Raw genomic sequence first — 24,493 nt, 5'->3', positions numbered from 1 at the left:
ATGAATTGTAAAACTTATTTCACTTTCAGCCAGAGAAAGAACATCATCAACTTCACATTATGCCATACAAAAAATGTTGAAACACAAACACTCAATATTTACAGTGAAAAACATGTGGAAATAAACATATTTAAATACAAAAACAAATGTTAATCTAGGCAAATCATTATACAGTTGCCAAGAGACAATACAAAAAAACTGCAATTGTCAAATCGATTCGCAGGGGGTAAAAAAGCTTTTTTGAAACCACCCTCGTCCCTGTTAAAGTATTGCTATATTCTAATTTGTTTTAATCAGGGTATAAACAGATGCCGTTGGTACAATCTCTTTAATAAATAGATGGATGCCGACGCGTTTCGAGTCTCTCTGTCTGATTCACAGGACTCTCATCAGGGCAGGATGAGTCATATCCATGGAAACATTTCTGACCAAGGTTGCACTGGTCTTTAGAATGTCTTCCAAGCCATGGGTGTCACACTTTATTTTTCTGGGTCTGGCACGGGTTGGACAACTGTTTCAGTTTGACTCCAAGTGTCGAGTATAGCTTACATATTTGCCCGTAAACGTCAGGGGAGCGAGAATGAATACCGCTGTTAGTTGATTTGCCAGGTCGTGTGTCCGTTAAATGTGAAGCCTTCCGCGTTGTCAATATCTCTCGCCCGCGACTTCTTGCAAACAGTCTCCATATGTTGTCACTACTACCTTGCCAGGGGGGAATCCAGTGCTCTCGATCCTCTCGGCCAGGAACGCGAGCAACTCCTGTTTGTTGTCTGAATCACACAAAAAGTGTTGCCACTGTCCTGAAATCTTATTTTGATTTGCAACTTTTCTTTGCTTTCCTTTTCTCTCTGAAAGAATATTTGAGGCTTCCTTTGACTTTGACAATAACTTGGCCATTCGCACATGCCAATCCTTTTCACCCATGGTGGTCTCTGCATTTCATATGGCGCTGTGTGTTGCCCTTCCATCATTTTTCCCTATTCCACTTTCAAACAAGGAAAATGAACAACTGCATTGATTGGACTCCAGTGTCGTCCATATCGGCCACACTCTTCAGGATAGAATGGGTGGTCAGCTCATTGTAGGCTTCAGTGGAGCCAAGATTTGTAAGGCCCTGGCTAAATGCAACATTTCATGTTGGGTCATCCTATATATAAAGATCTATTACAGCCAAAATAGATCCATTGAGTGTCACTCAACCTGTGGCTGCGTCCACACTTATCTCCATAGGTGTCCCAGTTGCAGACATCTGCCAGGCGGCTACCTGGTCATTGCTACTTAATTTTTTCAAGCACTACTCTCTCGCGTCTTCAGCACACAATTTCTGGTTCTTTGCCCAAGCTGTGTTGTAGGACTTCCTTTGTTAACCAGCACTCTTCAGTCCATCCTTCCAGAAAGGTATTGCTTCGGGCCATATCCATAAGAGGAAGAAGCTGCTGCAAGATGTATCCCTCAGAAGAAAGCAACTTTTTGTAACAATATTTCTGGTGGCTGCACAAGCTTCCTGCAAATGCGTTACTGCCCTCCCTTTTCCCCTGATAATTTAGTGCTGTGTCTTAATAAAATCCCAATGTATGCGAACATGTTATGCACTTCATGTGGATGTTACTCTCTCAGTTTTTCTCTGCACACCTTGGGACATGGAAGAAGTACTAGGAACTTCTGTCCATGCACCTGTTGGTGCCTAATGTGCTCAGGTGTTGTCGTGTTGGGAGTCTGAATCTTGGCTCAACCTGGAGGAACTTGAGAGAGATTGCTGAGGAATAGTTTTTCTGCATCAATTTGAAGCCTGGAACAATAATTCATTAGGTGGGTAATCTGTAGGAAGATTATATATCCACTTGAACTATTTTTACCAAAGGTAAGTAACTTTTACCTTAGTTATAATTGTGCTATGCTTGATTTGTATGATTTTTTTCTATTTGATGTTGTGCAGACCTGCAGGGACAATGCAAACCATACATCTCGTAAATGAGGTACCTGTTATTGTGTTATGACAGGCACTGAATGAAAACCTGTTAATATGTTACCAGAACTTTAAATTGAGTTAAGTATACATGTGTAGGGGTGCTGGTATTTGATGTTACTCTGCAACTGTATTGGAACAGGAAAGTGTATGACGGCATCCTTTTGATCATTAGAATTGCTTTATGTCTATGTTGTGTGCATGAGATTTGGCTCCACACCTCAATCTTTTCAGAGACTATTCAATCCACCTTGGTGGACATGCCATTCGATGGTCAACATCTGTTTGGCACTCATGCTGACTCCGCTTTACACTGTTTTCGGGTCAGTCCGAGTGGCGCAAAATCTTAATCCCTGCTCGCTATACTCCTGCTTCTCTTTTTTTCTCCTGCACTGAGCTTCTATGGGTAATGGTCTCCTTGGTTTTCTTTTAAATGTACGCCATTCTAGAACGGTGCCTATTGTCTTTTTCTTTCACACTTCACCTATGAGTGGCACCCGGTGAGGTGCTCCTGTGCCCTGCAGGTATTTTTTATTTCTTTCTGAACTGTCAAGGAGAGGTTATGGTCCCTTTTATCTGGGGCGCATATCGTTTTATGGCCCTTGGGTTCCACGCCTGTTGATGCAAGGTGTTCTTTTGTTTTTCTACCCAGGTTCTGTTTAGGGTATTTTGCTCATCTTGTGTGGATGCATTGTTGCCTTATTCCCTGCCCTACAAGGTACTTCGTCGGTATGTCCTGCAGGCATCCCTCGATATGATTCTACCACTTGGTACCCCTTATAGGGGACTTCACATTTTGTGCTTTGGTAAGATAATGCAAAGGGTTCTCCTTGCCCCTTCCCCATTTTGTTGACTGTATTCTTCTCATTAGTCGGGAGTTTTTTCCTTACACTTTATCTGATGTCCTTTCTTTCCTAGCAGACGCAAGAGAAGAGGGCAACCATCTTGGCCTAGGGTACATTGTCAGCTCTTCGTCTAGGCGATGTTCCTTCTTTTGTTTCCTTCCGGCTTTTTTGCCGCTTTGTCCTAGTTCCAGTTATGCACAGGTGCGAAGGGCTCTTGCCATTTCTCCTTTTTTCAAGGTTCCTTGTGGACGTAGCCTGTCCCATATCATGGTATGAGTGATCTACTCTGTCAACCCTTTCTCTTCTGTCACTGCATGGTCTGTTTCTATCCTGCATGAAGCTGTTATTGCTTTCCCTTCTGGGAAAATGTTTTGTGCTTTGTTGGAAATATTTCCATGATACTTCCTGTAGCAACCCCAACATTTAGTTACTGTACTGGTTGTTCTCGAATCTGTGTACCTTGACCACCCTCTCTTGGTGTTAGTTCGTATGGAGGTTTGGTGCTGCTTTAGGATTCTTTCCAAGGACTTTCTTTCCTGTGAGCGTGGATAAGGTTCCAACTCCTTGGAGGTTTGTTGTCCCTTGGACATGAGTGGGGAAAATAACGATCTCTGGTGACACCGGTGTCCTCACTCTTGATTTAACAGGAATTATTGATTGGACACAGGATTGTCTTGTAAACTCTAGAGATTTAATTTTGCCTGTGGATTTTCTCTCCCTTCTGTTCCTCTGGAAGAGGTTGCATTTTTTCTCCTTCGTAGTTGTGGTATTCTATGGGTTTCTTGCGGTGTTCAATTATACCGTCCGGCCATTTTATGGGTCCATTCTCCTGTGAACCTTTTTTTTTTTATTTGGCCTTCACACTTGTTATGCTGTATGCGCTGCCACTCCATCTGTTACTTCAGTTCTTCATACTGATCATTTAGTTGTGGACCTCCACTTGTTGTGTTGGTCTTCCCACAACTATTACTCTGTCTTTATCCATGGCAACAGCCAGGTTACCCCTTTTTAGGTCTCGCCTGTCAATGCGCATGCGCATTGAGCTTGCGAGACTATAGGGGCTTAAGCAGACTTTAACCAACTTGCGATTCCGTGGCGATTCCTTGCAGTGCCCGTCAAATTTAAGCTCAATGCGCAAGCGCATTGACATTAAAAGCGCGTGCACATGAAAGCGACAAGGCTCCCTCCCACGGCTATCATGACCCCCAGCCGCCAGCACCTCCCCTCGCTCTCCCCGCACACAGCCAGGCTCGCATTTCTCCTCCCCCTCCCCAGCCGCCAGCACCTCCCCTCTCTCTCCCTGCACACAGCCATGCTCACATTTCTCCTCCCCCTCCCCAGCCGCCAGCACCTCCCCTCTCTCTCCCTGCACACAGCCATGCTCACATTTCTCCTCCCCCTCCCCAGCCGCCAGCACCTCCCCTCTCTCTCTCCCTGCAGTTTCACGGCCGTGTCTCGTCTTAAACCCGCAACTCCACAAATCCAAGCGCCACCGCCTCAGCCTGCACAACTCGAGATAACGGACTATTTTTTAAAAAAATTTGCCAGCCTTCGCCATCTTTTCCCCAGCCCCCAGCCGCCATCACCTCCCCCCGTACACAGCCAGGCTCGCATTTCTCCTCCCCCTCCCCAGCCACCAGCACCTCCCCTCTCTCTCCCTGCACAACCACTACCAACAGAGCAAAGCTATTAAAGTGACCAGGCATCCCACCCCCTCCCTCTCCAGCGCGCGCCGCGCTCTCCCTTTGTTGCCACACACATTACACTTAGTAGGCAGACCACCCCCTCCTCCCTATGCTCGCTCGAGTTGCAGGCAGCCCACCTCCTCCCTCTCCATACTGAGTAGATTTCAGTGACGATTGTTTTATCACTCAGAGTTGTTTTGTTCAAATTTCCACTGAAATCTAAGCAAATCACCAGCTATGGACAGCTATGGACGCCAAAAACAAAAAAAAACACCCATGTTCTATCTCCACCAATCTTAATGGTGGCGCTTTACTAAATTACAACTTCGCTAAGTGTAGAACATACTCATAGCAGAACAAAAACAACACTATTCTGACCGATGGTGCCGCAAAATACATACAATGTTACCGACTCACAAAACAAACAGAACACTAACGGCAATCACTTATAGTAACAAACAAATAATCACTGATGAAAGCAAATCCATTCATGCAATGGAAAATTGAGCACATATTGATTGCAAGAGGCAGGCAGCAGCAGACCCATCACAATACTTTTGATTGAAAAAAAATCCATCTGTTTCGAGAAAAACAAAATGATTTGCTGTGATACGGCGAGCAGCGCTGTGTGTTGAGAACATCCACAAAACCTGAGCTCTCACTTACATCTTCGAAAGTAAACTTTGCAAAAACTGACCGAGCATTGACGTCCTCTATTGACTCTGTTACAAAAGCTGGGGATTTGATATGCATACAGGAGCAGACTGGAGGAACCAAATATCACTCCGGACAGCAAGTGCAATGCTTGACATATGAGTGCAGCCTTTATATGATTGTATTCGTAGCACTGTGGGGTCATTGTGTGGAAGTATAAGCACCCACCATACAAGTCCAAAGCTACAACAACTCAGCATTAAAACAAAAAGCGTTTGCATTATTGCACTTGCTGCTGCCGTCATCCAGAGGCTGGAATCCATGCACAAGCCCTGGAGTAAGGCCCAGAGTTAGCGTATTCTCCAGCATGTACAACTTTGAGATGTACCTCTTACAGTAGTTGAATGATACAGCAAGTCCACACACCCACGCACACGCTCTCTCTCTCACCCACCCACGCACACGCACTGTCTCGCACACGCACTCTCTCTCACACGCCCTCGCACACTCTCTCTCACACGCCCACAAACCACCACCACCACCCACACACCACAGCCGCCCATACACCACAGCCGCCCACACACCACAGCCGCCCACACACCACAGTTTGGGGTCCAGCATACGACTGTCAGGCATCCGCTTCAAAACATGTATGTTTGCTATAGACATGGGCAGGAAGAAAAGCAGATGAGGCAACAAGTACTATCAAAAAGGTTTTTATGGTCAGAAAGAGGGAGGAAAGTCGTCATCGTTTACAAGAAGTGTGCAGCCAAAAAAAATCAAAACACCCATGTTCTATCTCCACCAATCTTAATGGTGGCGCTTTACTAAATTACAACTTCGCTAAGTGTAGAACATACTCATAGCAGAACAAAAACAACACTATTCTGACCGATGGTGCCGCAAAATACATACACATACAACACTCACCCTCAAACTCTCAGCCTCACTCACCAACACCTATCATCACACACTCTCACACCCCCTTACCCTCACCCCCTCATCCTCACACACCCTCACAACACTCACACCCTCACTCATACTAAAACCGTCACCCTCAATCACCCTCACACACCAGCACACACCCTCACACCCCCGGACCCTCACATCCACTCACCCTCACACTCACACCGTCCAAGTCTACCCTCCAACTACACCCTATAACTACAATACCACCCTACAACTCTACCCTCCAACTACAACTCCACCCTCCAACTCCACACATAAATAGCGTTAGGCAACATTTATTTTAATAAGTAATAATCGGATTACACACTTGTAGCTATTCAAATATAAAAATGTAATGCATCGCGAGGACAGTGCAGCAATTAATACACAAAAATGCAGAAAGAGATTGTAAAATAAATAATTTTTTTAACAAAAAACATAAATGCACACAAAATAGGGAAACATCTGAATACACTGCAAATAATACAACAATTTAAAAGTGGACAAAGCCATCTAAAGGACACAAATTCACAACAGAAAGCACTTACTAAAGTAAGGGAAAATAAACCATTAAACAATGCCGGAAAAAAAAACCACAAACAAAGTGCGTAATCACAAAAGCACGAGACTTCACAGCCTAATTGCAATTCTTCCAAAACTACAATAAAGTATTCCACTCAAAGTAACCAAAAAATTCTAAACAATTAATAAAGGTGGCTTCATACGTATACTTGACCATTAATTAACATACATAGTACTTTAAAGTCATTCAAATGGTATTGAAAACATAACATTTCTTTTTGATAAAAAAATACAGGTTTTGAAAAGTATAAGCTTACACGCCATAAGTATTGCTTTAAAATGTTATAGTACTTACAAAAACATACATAAGGAATTGGTGCTCAAAAGCAGCAAAAACATGTAGGTTTCAAAATATACAGCAAATATAGCTTTTACGTACCAGTACAATAAATAGAAATATTTAAAGGTGGGCAAAATTCAGAAAGTATACGGAAAACAAAACAACAAAGAAAACATAAATACAATTTAATCAACACCAAAACACAAGGAACAATAAAAAAAAGTACCGTCTAAATAACACATTGTCAACTAAACAAATATAGCACCATGTAGAAAGAGTACATACCAAAACGTTTTCTTTATAACATACATTACATAAAAGTAAGCAAAAATACATTAACTAATGGAAATTAGAAACATTCCATAAAAGTACAATAGGTACATACACAAGCCAAGTACGATCGCAAAGTTAATTCTTTAAAAAACATTACTAAACATTACAAAACTTAATAAATATATATATAGTAAAGAAACACTAGGTAAACAACACAAAAAAAGTGATTAGATTGACAACTTACCTGTCAAACGACGCGGCTACAACGCGGGAAGCACGACGCGCCTTAGACATACGCCGGTTCCTGAAGATCTGGAAGTTTCCCAATTAACGTGACGCAATTGCAACGCTACGTAAGAAAACGTTGCAATTTGATTGGACGGAATACACGTCAATCAAAATCCAAGGTAAATCGGCAAAATAAACTAGAACGCTAACCTAAATAACATAGGTAGCGTTACGGCACAGGGTAGCCTCTGCACTTTTTACGCACGAACAAAAAAAAAGGGAAAAGGGACTAATTCTAGGACTATGCAAAATTCCGTAATCAAAACGCACACACATACAAACTCACACTGCCACACACACACAAGCTCACAACAACACACACACATATACAACACACTTAGTCACCCCCACACACTCACCCTCACACCCTCACTCACCCTCACACAATTACCATCACACCCCATCTCTCACCATCACACCATCACCCTCACACCCCATCACCCTCACACACAACTCACCCTCACACACCACTCACCCTCACACACCACTCACCCTCACACACCATCAATCACTCACACAATAACCATCACACACAACCACTTACCCTCACCCAATTACCCTCACACACCATCACTCACCATCACACCCCATCACCCTCACACCCCATCACCCTCACACACCTCACTCAATGCCACAGCGTCACTCAACACCACAGCACCACTCAACACCACAGCAACACTCAACGCAACAGAACCACTCAATGCCACAACATCACTCAGCACCACAAAATCACTCAGCACCACAAAATGCCACAACACAACGCCACTGCACCACTCAACGCCACAGCACCACTCAATGCACAGCATCCATCAACGCTCAAAAAAAAAACAGCGTCACTCAACGTCACAGAAACAACAAAAAAAGCATTGATCAAAGCAACAGCATTACGCCACACCACAGCATCACTCAATGCCACTGCATCACTCAAAAGCACAGCATCACTCAGCACCACCACATCATCACTCAGCACCACCACAGCATCACTCAGCACCACCACAGCATCACTCAACACCACCAGAGCATCTCTCAGCACCACCACAGCATCACTCAACACCACCACAACATCAAACAGCACCACCACAGCACCACTCAGCACCACCACAGCATCAATCAGCACCACCACAGCATCAATCAGCACCAGCACAGCATCACTCAGCACAACATCACTCAGCACAACAACAGCATCACTCAGCGCAACAACAGCATCACTCAACGCAACAACAGCATAACTCAGCTCAACCATAGCATCAATCAGCGCAAACACAGCATCACTCAGCGCAACAACAGCATCACTCTGTGCAACCACAGCATCACTCAGTGCAAAATACAGCATCACTCAGCTTAACAAAAGCATCACTCAGCGCAACCACAGCATAACTCAGCATCGCCACAGCTTCGCTGGTTCAAATATGTTCTCTCAATGTTTCAAGCTTTATTACAAATGTCAACAAAAATGTTAAAATTTCACTTCTGTTCTTGGATTTTCGACCCTCTAAAATACAATGAACAAAATATTCACTAGTTATTTACAAAAAATTAAACTATTGCCAGTATAAATTACAATCACTTTTATTTAACTATTAATTATTTTAACAAAAAAAAACTAATTACAATATCAATACATCTAAGTCACGTAAACACAAAAAAAAAATCAAACCATCGGCCTAACACCCCATCACCCTCACACCATCACCCTCACACACCACTCACCTTCACACACCATCGAGCACTCACACACCGTCAAACACTCACACACCTCACCCTCACATCCTCATAACACCTCAGCCTTACACCCTCACCCATTCTCACTCACCCTCACTCTCACACATCCTCACTCACCCTCACACACTAAAAACGCTCTAGCGCACTCACACTCACACATCCTAAACAACACAAACACTCATTTCCTCAAAAACTCACTCAAACACTCACCTACCCTCACACCCACAAACTCCCTCACACACACCCTCACTCACATTCAAACCCTCACACCTTCACTCATTCAGACCCTCAACACTTCATCCTCACACACCCTCACTCAACATATACACTCACCCTCACCCATCCTCACTCACCCTCACACACTAAAAACGCAATAGCACACTCACCATCACACATCCTAAACAACAAAAACACTCATTTCATCAACTCACCAACAGCAACTACATCCTCCAAATACACACTCAAACACAACACCCTAACGCCACAGCACCACTCAATGCCACAGCACCTCTAAATGCCACAGCAACACTAAATAACACTACACCACACAATGCCACAGCATTACTCAATGTTACATCACTCAATGCCACAGCATCACTTCATACAACAGCATCACTCTATGCCACAGCAACACTCAATAGCACGGCATCACTCAATGCCACAAACAAAAACAACGCCACAGCATCACTCAGCACCAATCAACGCCACAACAACAATCAACGCAACAAAACAATTAAATAGCACAGCACCACTCAATACCACATCAACACTCAGCGTCACTCGGCGCCACAGCATCACGCAGCGCAACAGCATCACTCAGCGCCACAGCATCACGCAGCGCAACAGCATCACTCAGCGCAACAGCATCACTCAGCGTCAAAGTGTCACTCAGCGCAACAGCATCACTCAGCGCCACAGCGTCATATAACGCTATAGCATCACTTAACGCCACAGCAACACTCAGCGCAACAGCATCACTGAGCAGCACAGCATCACTCAGCACCACAGCATCACTCAGCGCCAACACAGCATCAATAGTTCAAATATGTTTTGCCAATGTTACAAAAAATATTCAAAATGTCAAACTAAATCTTAAAAATGCACTTCTGTTCTTGGATCTTCGCCACAATAAAATAAACAAAATCTTCACTAAATATATTTAATAAAGTTTAAGCTAATAGCAATATAAAATAACATGCATTTTGTTTACGTATTAATTATTAAAGAAATTTAAAAGCCATTGATTTTTTTTATATCAATACATAAAAGTCACGTACATACTAAACATGTTGCTTTACAAATGCTAGAGGTGTCACATTTACAAAAATTATAACTATTGCCTTTGTAAAGAAGAAAGCTATTAATTGAGCTATTTACAAAAAAACATACATAAAAAAATAAAAAATAAATAACACCTATAGCTCTAACTTTCCTACTGCGAGACCTATTGCATTTCCAATGCTTGTTGATATTCTTCCTTTTACGATGGCGACTGGTTATCTGCATAGGCCCCCCCTGTGCTGGCCTTCGCTCAACTTGTTCTTTTAGAGTCCCAGATAGTGGTCTTTGTATCTCTATTCTAGCGGTCTGATTTTCCACCGGCTATTTTCTCTATTGATGCCTGATTGTCACCATTCAGTCGTTAGAGTTGTTTTATGTCCGATTGCTTTTCTTTTTCTGCGGTGTGTGATTTCTTCCACTCCCTTTATTCTTTTATGCGGTACCATGTGGCATTACCTGGCCTGCCACTGTCACATCTTGGTCAGTTACCACTGTTGTGAACGTTTCTATGTACCCTTCTTCTGTATATTTTATTGAACAATGTATACGGGCGTGTGTGTGTATATGTATGTATGTGTATATATATATATATATATATCAGCAGAACAGTTTGAATGATACTGCGCACTCCGGCTTTGAATCTAAAAGATGATTTTATTTTGTGAAACTCAAAGCATTCTGACAAACGCATTTCAGCCTCCTGGCCAATGTCATTATTCCCTATGCATTACTGCCTATTAACCAAAATCAAAATCATTGGGTAACGGCCGAATGAGCAAATTAAACACTGAAAAGGGACTGCATTCTCAGAACATGTGCCATGGTTTGAAAATCGTCTACCATCTTAGAACACATCTCAATCCGTTATATGTGGTTCAATTCATTATGAACTGGCCTCGTGGTGAGGTATACAAATCAATGTAATGCAAAGATTGAAAAATATAAGATTCATATTAAAACCTCACATTTAGAATGATTGGAATGTATACAATTAGTGGTAATCCTCCCATCAATTCATGTTTGTACATGTTATTTCCTTACCACAGAAAGTGAAAGTGTGCAATTTCGCTCTGAATGAACATTGATTTAATCAATAATATATACAAAACAAATAACCAATGCTTCGACTACTGAATATATGCCTGAGATGGTTGGTAGATGACCTGAGCGAGCAAGGGGAGGGAGAATGGGGGGTATGAGGGAAAGGAAAGGAGTTGATTGGGTGTGTGTGATTCGATTAACTTCCAGAGGCAAAATCTCTTGTCACAAAAAGTCTAGAGTACAATCCAGCTCTGAATGAGCAAAGTATTGAATTTAACCTACAAATGACCACAGTTCTTCCTCACTGTTTAAACCCCAGGGGGCACAGGTTCTCAAATCGACTATGCATCTTGCTTCCAGCTGCCTTAAAAGTTTCACCCTGTCCCCTCCTCTCTCCTTTATTGGGATTTGATAAATGCAGAAATAGCGCAATCTGTCACTCCTAGTAGTTGTGCCAGCGTTCTACCATTTACCAAAGGTGCATAAGAGTATGGGCAAACCACCCGGACGGCCCACTGTGTCTTCGAAAGGAAGTCTGCTGGAGAAGGCTTCAATCTATGTAGACTCTTTTCTGTTCCCCATAGTGAAAGACCTTAGTTCCTTCATCCTGGACACTACTGATTTCATACGTTCAATTCAAGACATCAGCTGGGTTGAAGATTTATTATTGATCACTCTTGACATTAAAAGCCTCTATCCGAGCATTGTACTTTCCAAGGGCCTGTTTGCATTAGAATTCTTCCTTAAAATAAGACCTCTAAAGTTTCAAGAGCGTAGCAGGATGTTATCACAAATTGTTTCATTCTGCTCACATAACAGTTTAATCTTTTCAGGATAGCTATATCTACAGATGCAGGGAACCGCCATAGGCACGTGCTTCGCCCTCAGCTACGCAAACCTGTACGTGGGCTTGTGGGATAAGCACGTGGCCTGGGGGGATGACAACCAATTTTGGGTAGACAATATAGCCCTGTGGACTAGGTATATAAATGACCTGTTTGTCATATGGAGGGGAACACGCATGGAGGCAGAGGAAGACATCAGAATTCTTAATGAAAACGATCTAAATCTTTAAATTTACAAGTAACGTCAGTACAACAGAGGTTCCCTTCTTGAATCTCTGGTATTTGTAGCAGACAACAAACTGTGTACCAAGCTATATAGAAAGCCTCAGGCAGGGAACACAGTCTTGCATTCATGGAGCCAGCATCCTGTAACTTGATAAACAGCATGCCATATGGGGAGTTTCTCCAACTGAAACACAATTGCTTCCGTCCACAAGATTACCAAGAGGCAGAAAGAGAGTCGAAAATGAGATTCTCCAAAAGAGGCTATCAAATCAAATCAGGGGATATTTATTGAGCGCACATATCACCCTAAGGTCTCATGGTGCCTAACAGACAGCTCTGACCTGACCAGCTAAAGGATGGAGTACCCGTTTAGTTTTCAAACAGCCACGTTTTCAACTCTCTACGGAAACTATTATGATCAATGACAGTGCGTAGATGAAAAGGCAATTCATTCCAGAGGGTAGGCGCCAAGAAGGAAAACGATCTTCCTCCGTTCTGGACCTCAATGTTCTACGGGGCTGGTACCAGTTACGTTTTCTTGCTAGGTAGCTGGGGCAGCTGCCATACATACTCTTGTGCTAGGCAAAGGGTTTTGAAGCAGGTTTGCTTCCTCACAGGAAGCCAATGAAGATATTTTAGGCTTGGTGCTGAGGGAGATCTAGATGGAAGATTCAGTACGAGCCTAGCTGCTGTGTTTTGAAGAACCTGAAGCCTGTAAAGAAGTTCTTCATTTATTGATGTCAACAGGGCATTTCCGTAATCCATACGGCTGATTATTAGTCCCGGAACAAGTGGTTTCCTGGCTTCTATCGGAATCCATTTGAACACTTTGCGCAAACTGCGCATAATACCAAAACAGGTATGGATGGTATGGTTTACCTGGTTCTTCATTGATAGCTGGTGGTCTATTAGAATTCCAAGGTTCCGCACCACCTGTCTAGAAACTGGGCAAGAACCAAGGTTAGGAGGCCACCAGTTGCTTGACCATTGCTCACATGCCTTACCAAAGAGTATTACCTCGGACTTGCCACTGTTAATTTGCAGGTGGTTAGTACTCATCCACCTGTCAACATGAGACATGCAGTTTATGAAACGCATTTTTGTGTCCGTAGGATCTGGACCTAAGGTGTTCAGAATCTGAGTGTCATCTGCATATGACCCTACGTCAAATCCATAAGATCTGATCACCCTGGCCAGTGAAGTTACATAAAGATTAAAGAGTGTAGGGCTCAAAATAGAGCCCTGAGGCACTCTCATCTTTACTGCCGACTGCATGAAATCATGTCCCCGTTCTGTACTTTAGTGGCTCTATCGGCTAAATAACTCTTGAGCCACTTCAAAGCCTTCCCTCTGACACCAATCTCCCAGAGCCTTTGTTCTAGAATGCCATGGGAGATGGTGTTGAAAGCGGCAGACACATCTAACAAAGCAAGAATGGAGGATTGTCCTTTGTCCAGTGCCAATCTAATATTATCCATTACTTCCACCAGCACAGTTTCGGTGCTGTGGGCAGCTCTAAAACCAGATTGCGATGGACCCAATAATCCATGACTTTCAAGGTGAGTCACAAGTTGACGGTTGATTAAAGACTCGAGTACTTTCCCAAAGTAGGGGAGCAACGAGATCGGACGATAGTTCGTCAAGAGTTTCGGGTCTGCAGTAGGCTTTTTTAAAATTGGCCTAACTCTGGCAGCCTTCCATATCACTGGAAATGCTGATTGTGACAGTGACCTATTAAATAGGTCAGTGAGATTGTCAAGGAGCAGAGGGATGATGGTGGCAAGAAATCGAGGTGGCATTGGATCAACTGGTGAACCAGATTTCATTTTTGACATAGCAATTTCCACTTCCTCAGATTTACACAGAGAAAATTCTTCTAGCAAGTGAAAAGGACCAGTTGAATCAATGGGGTCCTTTCCCTGAAAGTTTATAGATTCAGGAGGCAGAAAGGAGCTATGAATTGCCAAAATCATATTTTGAAAGAAATGAGAAAGAGTCAGTCCAGTCCTGTGAAGCGGAGGCACATGTCTGGCTGGGAGGAGTCGAAAAATCTCTTAGAATTTTAAAAAGCTCCTTATTGGAATTTGCACCCTTTTCAATCTTGTTTAAGAGAAACAGTTTTTTCGTTTGTCTGATATTCATCATGTAGCTGCTGTGCAGGCATTTATATTCTTCATGATCTTCCGGGCTTTTATTTTCCGCCATTTCCGTTCCGCAGTCCTACATGAGAATTTATTCATTTTTTATTTCTCAGTAAACCAAGGGGCGGTTCTGGGTTTAAATTTAACCCTAGTTAAGGGGGCAACCTTGTTTAAGGTTGCTGTGATTGCTTCCTCAAAAGAAGTCCCTACTTCATCTATACTAGCCTTGTGACATATGGGAGGGAAACTAAAATGAGTTGAAAAAGAAGTAAGGGTGACTTTCCACCATGGCCTTTTGCATATAAGTTCCTTTCCAGTCTAATTTTTGGTCATATGGACTGGAATGGTAAATTTAAGCAGGTCATGATCTGACCATAGTAACTAAGACACCGTTGGAGTTTGTAAACAAAAGGTCTAAAGTGTGGCCAGCAGTGTGTGTAGAACCAGTGACTATTTGGGCTAGCCCCAGGGTCCTCATGTTAGTGACCAATTGGTTGGTATCTGGGTCCAATAGCATTTCTGCATTGTAATTGAAATCTTCTATTAAAAGGAAGTTCTCTGTAGCAAGGACATGAAGAGAAATGGCCTTGAGCAGATTGTGTGTAAAGTGCTTTCTCGGGCCGGGTGGTATATAAACTAAAGCTCCTCTCCACGTGCCTTTGCATAGCCCATCTATTCTAAAGATAGAAAGTTCTCGTTGATCTGAACTCATAGATTACAGAGAGATGATTTCTAGGCCATTTATTGTGGCTATAAGTAGACCCGACCCCCCCCCCCCCTTCTCTTGTTTCTGTCCACTCTAGATATATTATATTGAGAAGGAAAAGTGGTTACCACATTAGAGGAGGCATGTTCATGTAGCCAGGTTTCTGTTATAAAACAGATATCGGACAACTCCAAGTCCAGGAGACTCCATATTTCTATTGCGTGCTTCGGAACTGAAAGGGCATTAAAATACATCCCCTTTAATGGTTTGGGGTTTTTGATATTGGCTGATTTGCTTTTTATAAGAAGGTTACATGGAGGAGCTAAGTTTTCAGGACTATAATTTCCAGATGCACTGTTAGTGGCTATATACCCCGGTATAATAGGTTTTTCCCCATGGCAATTATTTAGGCATTTAAGCTATTTACTAGAGTAGTGGAATCTAGCCATATTTAGCCACTCACCGGAAAAACACCTGGGGAAAAGACCAAAAGAAGGGCAGGGGTCCTGGCGCTGGTGACGGTCTGGCGCGGATGGGCGCAGACAGGTTTACCTTTGGCGCTCTGCAGGCGCGCCCGTGCGCTTCCCAGCCTTAAGTAGGTTGGGATGTCTGGGATGTTCTTCAAGCTAGAGCGCTGACCTCAGTTTCCGTCAGGCACCGGAAGGTGGCCAGAATATACACGCCCCTCTGCTCAACTGGCACGGGCCGTGGCGGACCAAGGGCAGCTGGCAACAAGTAGGGGGAGGATACAAGAAAGTCAAAACACTGACTACACGACGACGCAATATAAAAATAGGGGAGTAGTAACAGCGTAATTACATCCAATGAATGCGTTCGGGATTAAGACTTTTACAAGTTAACAATAAAAATATATGCAGTTTCACATTATTTAAAAAGCATCACACAGTACAAACAGTGCAGGGTAGTACCGGGAACCGCACCCTATAGCCGGCACTCAGTAGAGTGTCCGCTGCGTGTCCGCGCGCTTCCCCGCCTTAAGTAGGTCGGGATGTCTGGGATGTTCTACAGGCTAGAGCGCTGACCTCAGTTTCCGTCAGGCACTGGAAATTGGCCAGAATATACATGCCCCTCGTCTCAACCGGCACAGGCTGTGGCGGACCAAGGGCAGCTGGCAACAAGTAAGGGGAGGATAAAAGAAAGTCAAAACACGGACTACACAACGACGCAATATAAAAATAGGTGAGTAGTAACAGCGTAATTACATCCAATGAATGCATTTGGGATTAAGACTTTTACAAGGTGACGATAAAAATATATGCAGTTTCACATTATTTAAAAAGCATCACACAGTAAAAACAGTGCAGGGTAGTACCGGGAACCCAAATTGAAGGAAAGGCAGGATTTACTTATAGGCAGTCTGCCAGTGATTCAGTCACAGTGGAGGAATCACCTAAAGTTAGGCAGATATTAAACTTTTCAGCGGAATCACAGAGAATCAGGGAACTAGTGCTTAAAAATTGGAGTATCCTTAAGACAGATGGCACAATAGACCAGTCACTTCCGAGCAGACCAGATATCACATACAGAAAAAGTTCCTCATTGAAGGATATCCTAGTACAAAGTCACTTTGTGGACAAACCCCAGAGTAAGGCTGCCATTACGGGTTTCTTTTCATGCACTACCTGTAAGGCATGCAACAACTGTGTGAAGGTGAAGGACTATCAAGTGCCAGGCAAAAAGGAAAAAAGGCCCATTAACCCCATCCATGCTCATGACGAGCTCAGCTCGTCATGCAGCACAGTGCTCGTGTGCTCATGACGAGCTCAGCTCGTCATGACCACACCCATTTTCATTGCTGTCCAGCACAACAGGGAGAAGGACTCAAACAGCCAAGAGGTTAACAAGTTGCTAAATTGCAACTCTAGTTTTGTGGTTTATTACCTTCTTTGCCCCTGTGGCCTCCAATACATTGGGAGTACTATACACCCAGCCACAAAACGTATTTGGGAGCACAAAAGGGCAATAACCAATCATGATAGATCCTACCCTATGGCAAGACATTATGCCACAACTCACGATGCTAGGAGTGACAGATTGCTCTATATCTGCATTGATCAAATCCCAATAAAGGAGAGAGGAGGGGACAGGGTGAAATTTTTAAGGCAGCTGGAAGCAAGATACATAGTCTATTTGAGAACCTGGCCCCCCTGGGGTTTAAACTGTGAGGAAGGACTGTGGTCATTTGTAGGTTAAATTCAATACTTTGCTCATTCAGAGCTGGATTGTACTCTAGACGTTTTGTGACAGGAGATTGTGCTTCTGGAAGATAATCAAATCCCACAAATCCAATCAACTCCTTTCCTTTCCCCCCTACCACCTATTCCCTCTACCCATGCCCACTCAGGTCATCTACCAACCATCTCAGGCATATATTCAGTAGTCTAAATATTGATTATTTGTTTTGTGTGTATTCTTGATGAAATCAATGCTCATTCAGAGCAAGATTGCCCACTTTGACTTTCTGTGGTAAGGGAATGGGCCCATTGAGAAAGCAAATGAGATTGTATCAGTAATTCAGTAATTATAAACCTGTACAAACATGAATTGATGGTGGGATTACCATTAATTGTATGAATTCCAATCCTTTTAAATTAATTTGAATCTTATATTTTTCAATCTTTGCATTACATTGATTTGTATACCACACCACAGGAGGCACGCTCATAATGAATTGAACTACATATAATGGATTGAGATGTGTTCTAAGATGGCAGACGATTTTCAAACCATTGCATATTTTCTGAGAATGCAGTCCCTTTTCAGTGTTTAATTTGCTCATTCTGCCATAAACCAATGATTTAGATTTTTGTTAAAAGGCAGTATTGCATAGGTAATTACAGACGGTGACGAAGGCCAGGAGGCTGCGGTTGTCAGTATACTTTGAGTTGCACAAAATAAAATCATCTTTTTGATTCAAAGCCGGAGTGCTCCGCGTCATTCGAACTGTTTTTTCGGTGTGTGTGTGTATATATATATATATATATATATATCTCAAAGAACCGAATCTTCACCACTCCATATCCATTGAGCCTGAAACGGAACGGACACCCATTTTCCTTCGTGCAGTATTTTATTTAGTGCATTCCGCCATGATGCGTTTCAGCCCCTAGAGGCCTTGATCACATCCCGTACTGGTGTTTCCTTTCATTTTTAAAGTGACAGTGCATATGAACAATGGAAGACAGACTCTCCGTCTGTTTCTTCACAGCAGTATTTACACCAATTAGACAAATAAAATTCACTGTACATTCATTGGTATTTCAGTTTAAATACTGATTAATTACTGTTTAAATACAGATGTACTCTCCCAGGAAAACGTTAAATTAAACTAGGCTGCAAAAATGCATAATTTTCATGTTTCTCCACAAAATCCAACATTAATATGCATTCAGGCATTAATCGGTCAAAATCCAAGACATGAGTATCCAATTACATGTCAAAATATATATTAAAATGATGACACCGAAAACCCACTCCTTTTGGTCAATACCTCTACCTGATCCCAAAGTGTAATTCTGACAACATATTTCAATATATATCAGTGCATGGACATATAAATACATAAATGTATACATAGATAAATAAATAAATACATACTTATTTAAGATGTTAAAACAACTCTATTTAAGCCTAATCCTTAAAATTAGTGCAAATATCGCATTTAATTAGTGCAAAAGACGCTTTTTCATTTGTGCGAATTTGCAAATGACCTGATATATACCTATAAACTTGCCTATATTAAACACTATTGGGAACCAGCCAGTATTATCCAATATATCGGCCATTCTTGCTAAATGATGGGCCGGGGGAACAAATACCATATTTTTGAACATACTGCTAGAAAGTGACTAGTGCCGTGGAGTGCAAATTATTGATAGTCCTTCGGTTGACCCTTAACCTTAGGAAACCTATTAAAAACGAAATGTATAGTTTATATAAAATCTATGGTCAACATCCCAGTTATCCTATGAGACTCGATTTGGAAACAACAAATGGGTAAGGGAGGCCTAAAAATTTAAATATATATATATATATATATAGAGTATATATAGAGAATATATATATATATATATATATATATAGAGAGAGAGAGAGAGAGAGAGAGAGAGAGAGAGAGAGAGAGAGAGAGATCCTGTTGTGTCTGTATTCATACATCTTTTTAGATCGGTAACTCTGTAGACAGTCAAGTTGTGCTGCCTTTCTTAGGAGGGGGTGCGTTTTTTCTCATGTTACTTGCTTTTTTTCCTCATGTGCCACAAGGCCTTCCCTTGCTCATTGCTTTGCAATCGCTAACCTTCCTCTTCTATGGATTCTCCATTGCATGGTCCCAGAGGGCTCACTTTTCTCTCATAATGTTTCCTATGGCTGCGGATGGCCTTGGCCGTCCTTGTTGTTATTGTTGGCCATGCTTTCTTACAGCATTGGTTGGTGCTTTTTGCATCACTTGCGTCTAGGACCAGGACGTTGGGCTCAGTGGTATTTGCTATTGTACTTGGCCTTCAGCCCCATCCGCTTATGGTCCCATTCCCATTAGGGGTACTCTACGGTGTTATGATTATCTCAAGTGTTCTTCTAACCCATCTTTATCCTTCTGCCATAGGTGTCTTTTCCCATGTTTTCTACTATATTTCTGGTGAGGTGTCTTCTCCCTCACCTACCTTTTCGACCTCGGGTCTCTCTTTCTCTCTCTGATAAAGGCTGGCTATTCTTAGTCAGGAATATTTTGTGGACCAGTTCACAGACCCCCCTCCGGGGATGGAATTGCTTGGTTATCTAATTCAAAGGTAAGGAACCTGCGGCTAGATGTCTCTATCAGATTAATATGTTACTTACCTTTGGTAACACCTTATCTGGTGGAGAGACAGGATCTAGCTGCTGATTCCTTACCGACTCGCCCTTCGATGCGATTTGTGACCTGTTTGTCCTCTCCTTTCCTATATCCCTTCTGGCATTCTCGTACCTTTCAGTTGAGTAAATAAAGGAAACAAACAAACACAAGCATTTTACAAAAAGAAGATTCTTTTTGGACACACTGTTTCCTTGCAGTTTCTATAAGTGACTCCAAGTTTTTGCTCCGGAAGTGGCCATGGAAGAAAATGACATCTGCGCATCAGGGGAGGGCTTATGTGGACTCTGTCAACTTCACATCTGAAGGATGACACCGTTATGGAGTTGCACTACGCCCTCTACCGACGAGCTGAGGTACTGCTGTAGAAAGGTTTCCCAATCCAGTCTGGCACCTGTGGATGATTCAAAGGTAAGTAATCTGCGGCTAGATCCTGTCTCTACCAGATAAGGCATTACCAAAGGTAAGTAAATGTATATTTACATCTCCACCTAAACTCGGGAGCTACCCAGAGTTCCCTGCTTATATAGATATAAATGTGTATGTGTGTTTATTCCTCCTTAAAGTGCTGTAATGTCCATTGTCTGCCACTCTTGTGTTGTATTAATCACAAAACTAGAAGCAATCCACTTTTCTAGTGTGCTACATTCTTTCATTATAAATGGGTTTAAACATTTTGTGAGAGATGTGAAATATTATTGCTTCATGTGTATGTATGTATATAGATAGATATAGTCAATGTGTTCCTGTATTACATATGAATTGTCTTGCTTTATGTGCTTTATGTTGATTGTTTACATTGTGTTTTGTATTTGGTGTTGCCTCTGTCAATTGCAAACTGTTTAATTTATTCAGATCTCCAGAATCATATTTCTTATACTTCAGTTTTTCTTTATTTGATGCTGTAGGATGAATCTCTTCAGCGCCTCCAAAAGGAATCCGAAATTCTACAGCGGACATATGCACACTATTTTGATCTAACTATTATCAACAATGAAATAGATGAAACAATTCGGCATTTGGAGGAAGCCATTGAACTTGTGTGCACAGCATCACAATGGGTTCCTGTCTCCTGGGTCTACTAGGCCATTTCAAGGCAAACAAAGAATTTTATCAAGACTGGAAAAAACCTAATAAAGGACTTGGAAAGAAATCCTTTGTCATTGATCTTGTATCAGAAGATCGTGGCCTTTAGAGACTATATAGATGAAGTGTGACCTAAATTTATAAATATTGTCATGTCCAAATAGATGGCGGGAAACAATTTTTAAACATTAATTTAAAGAGACAGTATCTTTTTTCCCTAAATCGGTTCTCCAAAATTGTATAAAAATGTATCTTTTAAATGTTTCCTTCAATCCTTTGGAATGTTATATTTTTGGAAACCATAGCTTTTTATTTCAAAGGCCCCTAAAAACTGCACAATGGAAATGCTGCTTTCTATAATCTATTTTAATAATAAAGAAATGATTGTTACTTTTTCTGGGGGTGGAACACTACATTGTTTTTTTTAAAGTCTTATTTCATGGATTGAAAGAAATTATTTTCCTTTATTTATTTAAACTGTATTTAGTTACTCAAACAAAAAGGATCAAATTCATCAGTTATTAGTGCCTGTCTTTTTTTTTTGTTTTACCATAGAATTTCCTTTTATATATTTGTGTAATGTCCAAGATTTTTTGATACTGTCTCTTTGAAGGACATTTTAGAGATTTCAGATCAGGTCTTAATGCATGTGGACAGTTCAAGCGTTCATGCTGTTGGTGTATCTGTGTTGAACAACTTGTAATCTACTACAGCGAAGTACATTCCGTTTATGGGAAAACATACCCAAAGGGAGTCAAACAAAATGATTAGAACTAAGTTGTAAACCTATGCACATCCCTTGCATTTTGGGCAACTGTATAAAAACTGATTTTTATTATTAATGATCATGTAGTGAAATGTGTTTGTAATTTTGTCTCAATTTATTTTATTGTAAGGGGCAGTGGGTGCGACTGATTTTGCCATGTCAGGTCTGTCTTCAGAGAGTATTAACGGTTTAATTATGTTTAACCAGAGAAACGATCTTTTTACATATGTATGTATTTGTTTCTTAAGTAAAAAAAAAATGCACAGTTTTGAAAGTCAATACTGTGCGGTATAAGTTGTGGGCACTGCTACAAACGAATTGTCTGAAAGATTCATTTTCATATAGCCCTGTAAATTCCTCAAGAAAATGGTAACGAACACTAAAGTTTGATAATTTTTTTCAGTATACTTCCTTAGTGAGCTCAACAATTATGTGACTTTGGGTCCTTCATTTCTTCATGGATTTGATCAGGTAGCTGCAAGGGAAATCGGTACTCTGGTTACTTGTGGCTTAGCTTTCTAATATCATACATCCAATAAAGTAGAAGGCATACATGTGAATTCCAAACCCGCAAACCACCATGAAGATGAAGGGTTTTCTTAATTAAACCATGAGAAGTTTGCTCAGGCAATTTCACAAACCACTTCAGTGCCCTAGAGTGAGTTCATCCCTTTAATTTTATATGGACCTGAAGATGGCCTCCCAGAATGTTATCTGAGGTTAAGGCCACCCCTCCACCCTCACTTCTGAAATTCTTTGGACGTGAAGGCGAGGATTATCTGGTGCTAGAGTGACTCAGTTACTGTGCGATGGTACAGTGGTGTCATAACCGTTTAAGGGGACACGGTCAGCCGTTATTATCAAAGTGGTGATTGCTTTTGTCAGAATTAAGATGAGAAGCACAAAATAATGCGGTGGGCCGTTTTTTGTACCTTAAAACCTGTTTAGTCTGTTTGCCTTTTAACGTTTTATACACTGCCGAAATCATTATGACATCACGAGCTGTACATAACATACTGGTATAGCGATGACAGTCCTTGCATTCTAATTTACAGCCTGACGCACATTGTGGGATGCCCCAAAGTGCACTGTATGTTAACACAGCAGGAAGAGCCAATCGTAAAATGTAGGTTTTGTGAAATATTTGTTCTGGACAAAAAAAAATATTGAATTGAGTTTGTCACTCTACCCAATCCATTGCAAAAGTCGACTTTAAAATAAGTTTCATTTGCAGATTTGTTAGGTTGTGGTTGACTGTGTCCTTTTAACTTTGGCATGGGAGCATCACAATTGCAAGCTGATTACAGGGTTGATTTTTGTAGAATTTTAGAAATGTATTTGTTTCTCTGTACGCTGTTGCCTTTTCATAAGAAGTCTTTAAGTATAGTCTTGGTGGTTAAAGGGATATTGTAAATTTAATAATTTTCAACTGTAAATAATATACATCTTTTCCTTAGGATGTATAACACTGCTGCAGAAAATGTCTCTCACACCCAAACTATGAAGGATCTTAAACGCAATCCTATTTAAATTTATTAATGGCTGTCTTTTTTCCCTGAATATGCACCTTGATATGTCTTCCCCAATCGAACTTGTGCCCATTGTCAATGTTAGCAGAAACAGAATGGAAGGATGACTTGCTTTATGAAGAAAGGATATCGTTCAAGAATCAACAAGACTATTATATGGGGGTATTGGTACCCGTGTTGTTGTGAAGTTTATACTGTCAAAATACATGTACAGTAGATCCCAAACAAATTAGTACATATTAAAGGAATACAATTGTTTAACAAATGTTTTCCATGCACAAAGTTGAAATAGAATGGTAAATGCAATGAAACATTGTAAATTATTCAACAAACCAAAAAATGCACCTGTAAAAAGTATAAACTACCAGTGTACCAAGAGTTGAAATACAAAACACAATTGTACTGTTAAAATACATTGTGATATGGATTTGTTTTCTGTGCACTACTCAAGACCTATGTTAAAAAAATACAAGCACATTTATCAATAATGACTAATTTTGCCATGCACAAACACTTTTTTATATTTTTTTTACTATGTTTGAAACTTTGAAAGTGGACTTATGTGATCAAATTCGGTGAATACCTCCAGAACAGTTTTCAAGTTCACCATAAAAATATTTGAACCAGTCCTCTTGTGTGTGTGCTGCCTTCCATTTAATGGGAGATTACCTTGCATAAAACACAGGCTAAAACACAAACGTCCTTCTTCCAAATCACTACAAATCCCAGCACCAACTCCCTTTCGTAGAGTGTCGAGGATTCC

General features: G+C 41.4%; 1 protein-coding gene across 8 annotated transcripts in view; it reads left to right on the top strand.

Moving 5' to 3' along the window:
* Nucleotides 1–24,221, top strand: part of CASK (calcium/calmodulin dependent serine protein kinase) — a 1,268,764-nt gene extending 1,244,543 nt beyond the window's left edge. For all 8 annotated transcript variants that reach the window (XM_078658296.1, XM_078658298.1, XM_078658303.1 and 5 more), the window contains one exon: nucleotides 21,258–24,221. In XM_078658296.1, coding sequence (XP_078514422.1) covers nucleotides 21,258–21,434 — 177 coding nt within the window. In that variant the 3' untranslated portion in view covers nucleotides 21,435–24,221. The remainder of the gene's footprint in view (nucleotides 1–21,257) is intronic.
* Nucleotides 24,222–24,493: the final 272 nt, after the last annotated feature.

Source organism: Lissotriton helveticus, chromosome 8 (genome assembly GCF_964261635.1).
Source record: "Lissotriton helveticus chromosome 8, aLisHel1.1, whole genome shotgun sequence".
NCBI classification, from domain to species: Eukaryota; Metazoa; Chordata; class Amphibia; order Caudata; family Salamandridae; genus Lissotriton; species Lissotriton helveticus.
The sequence above is the reverse complement of the archived record's forward strand: the minus strand, read 5'-3'. Positions and strand labels throughout refer to the sequence as shown.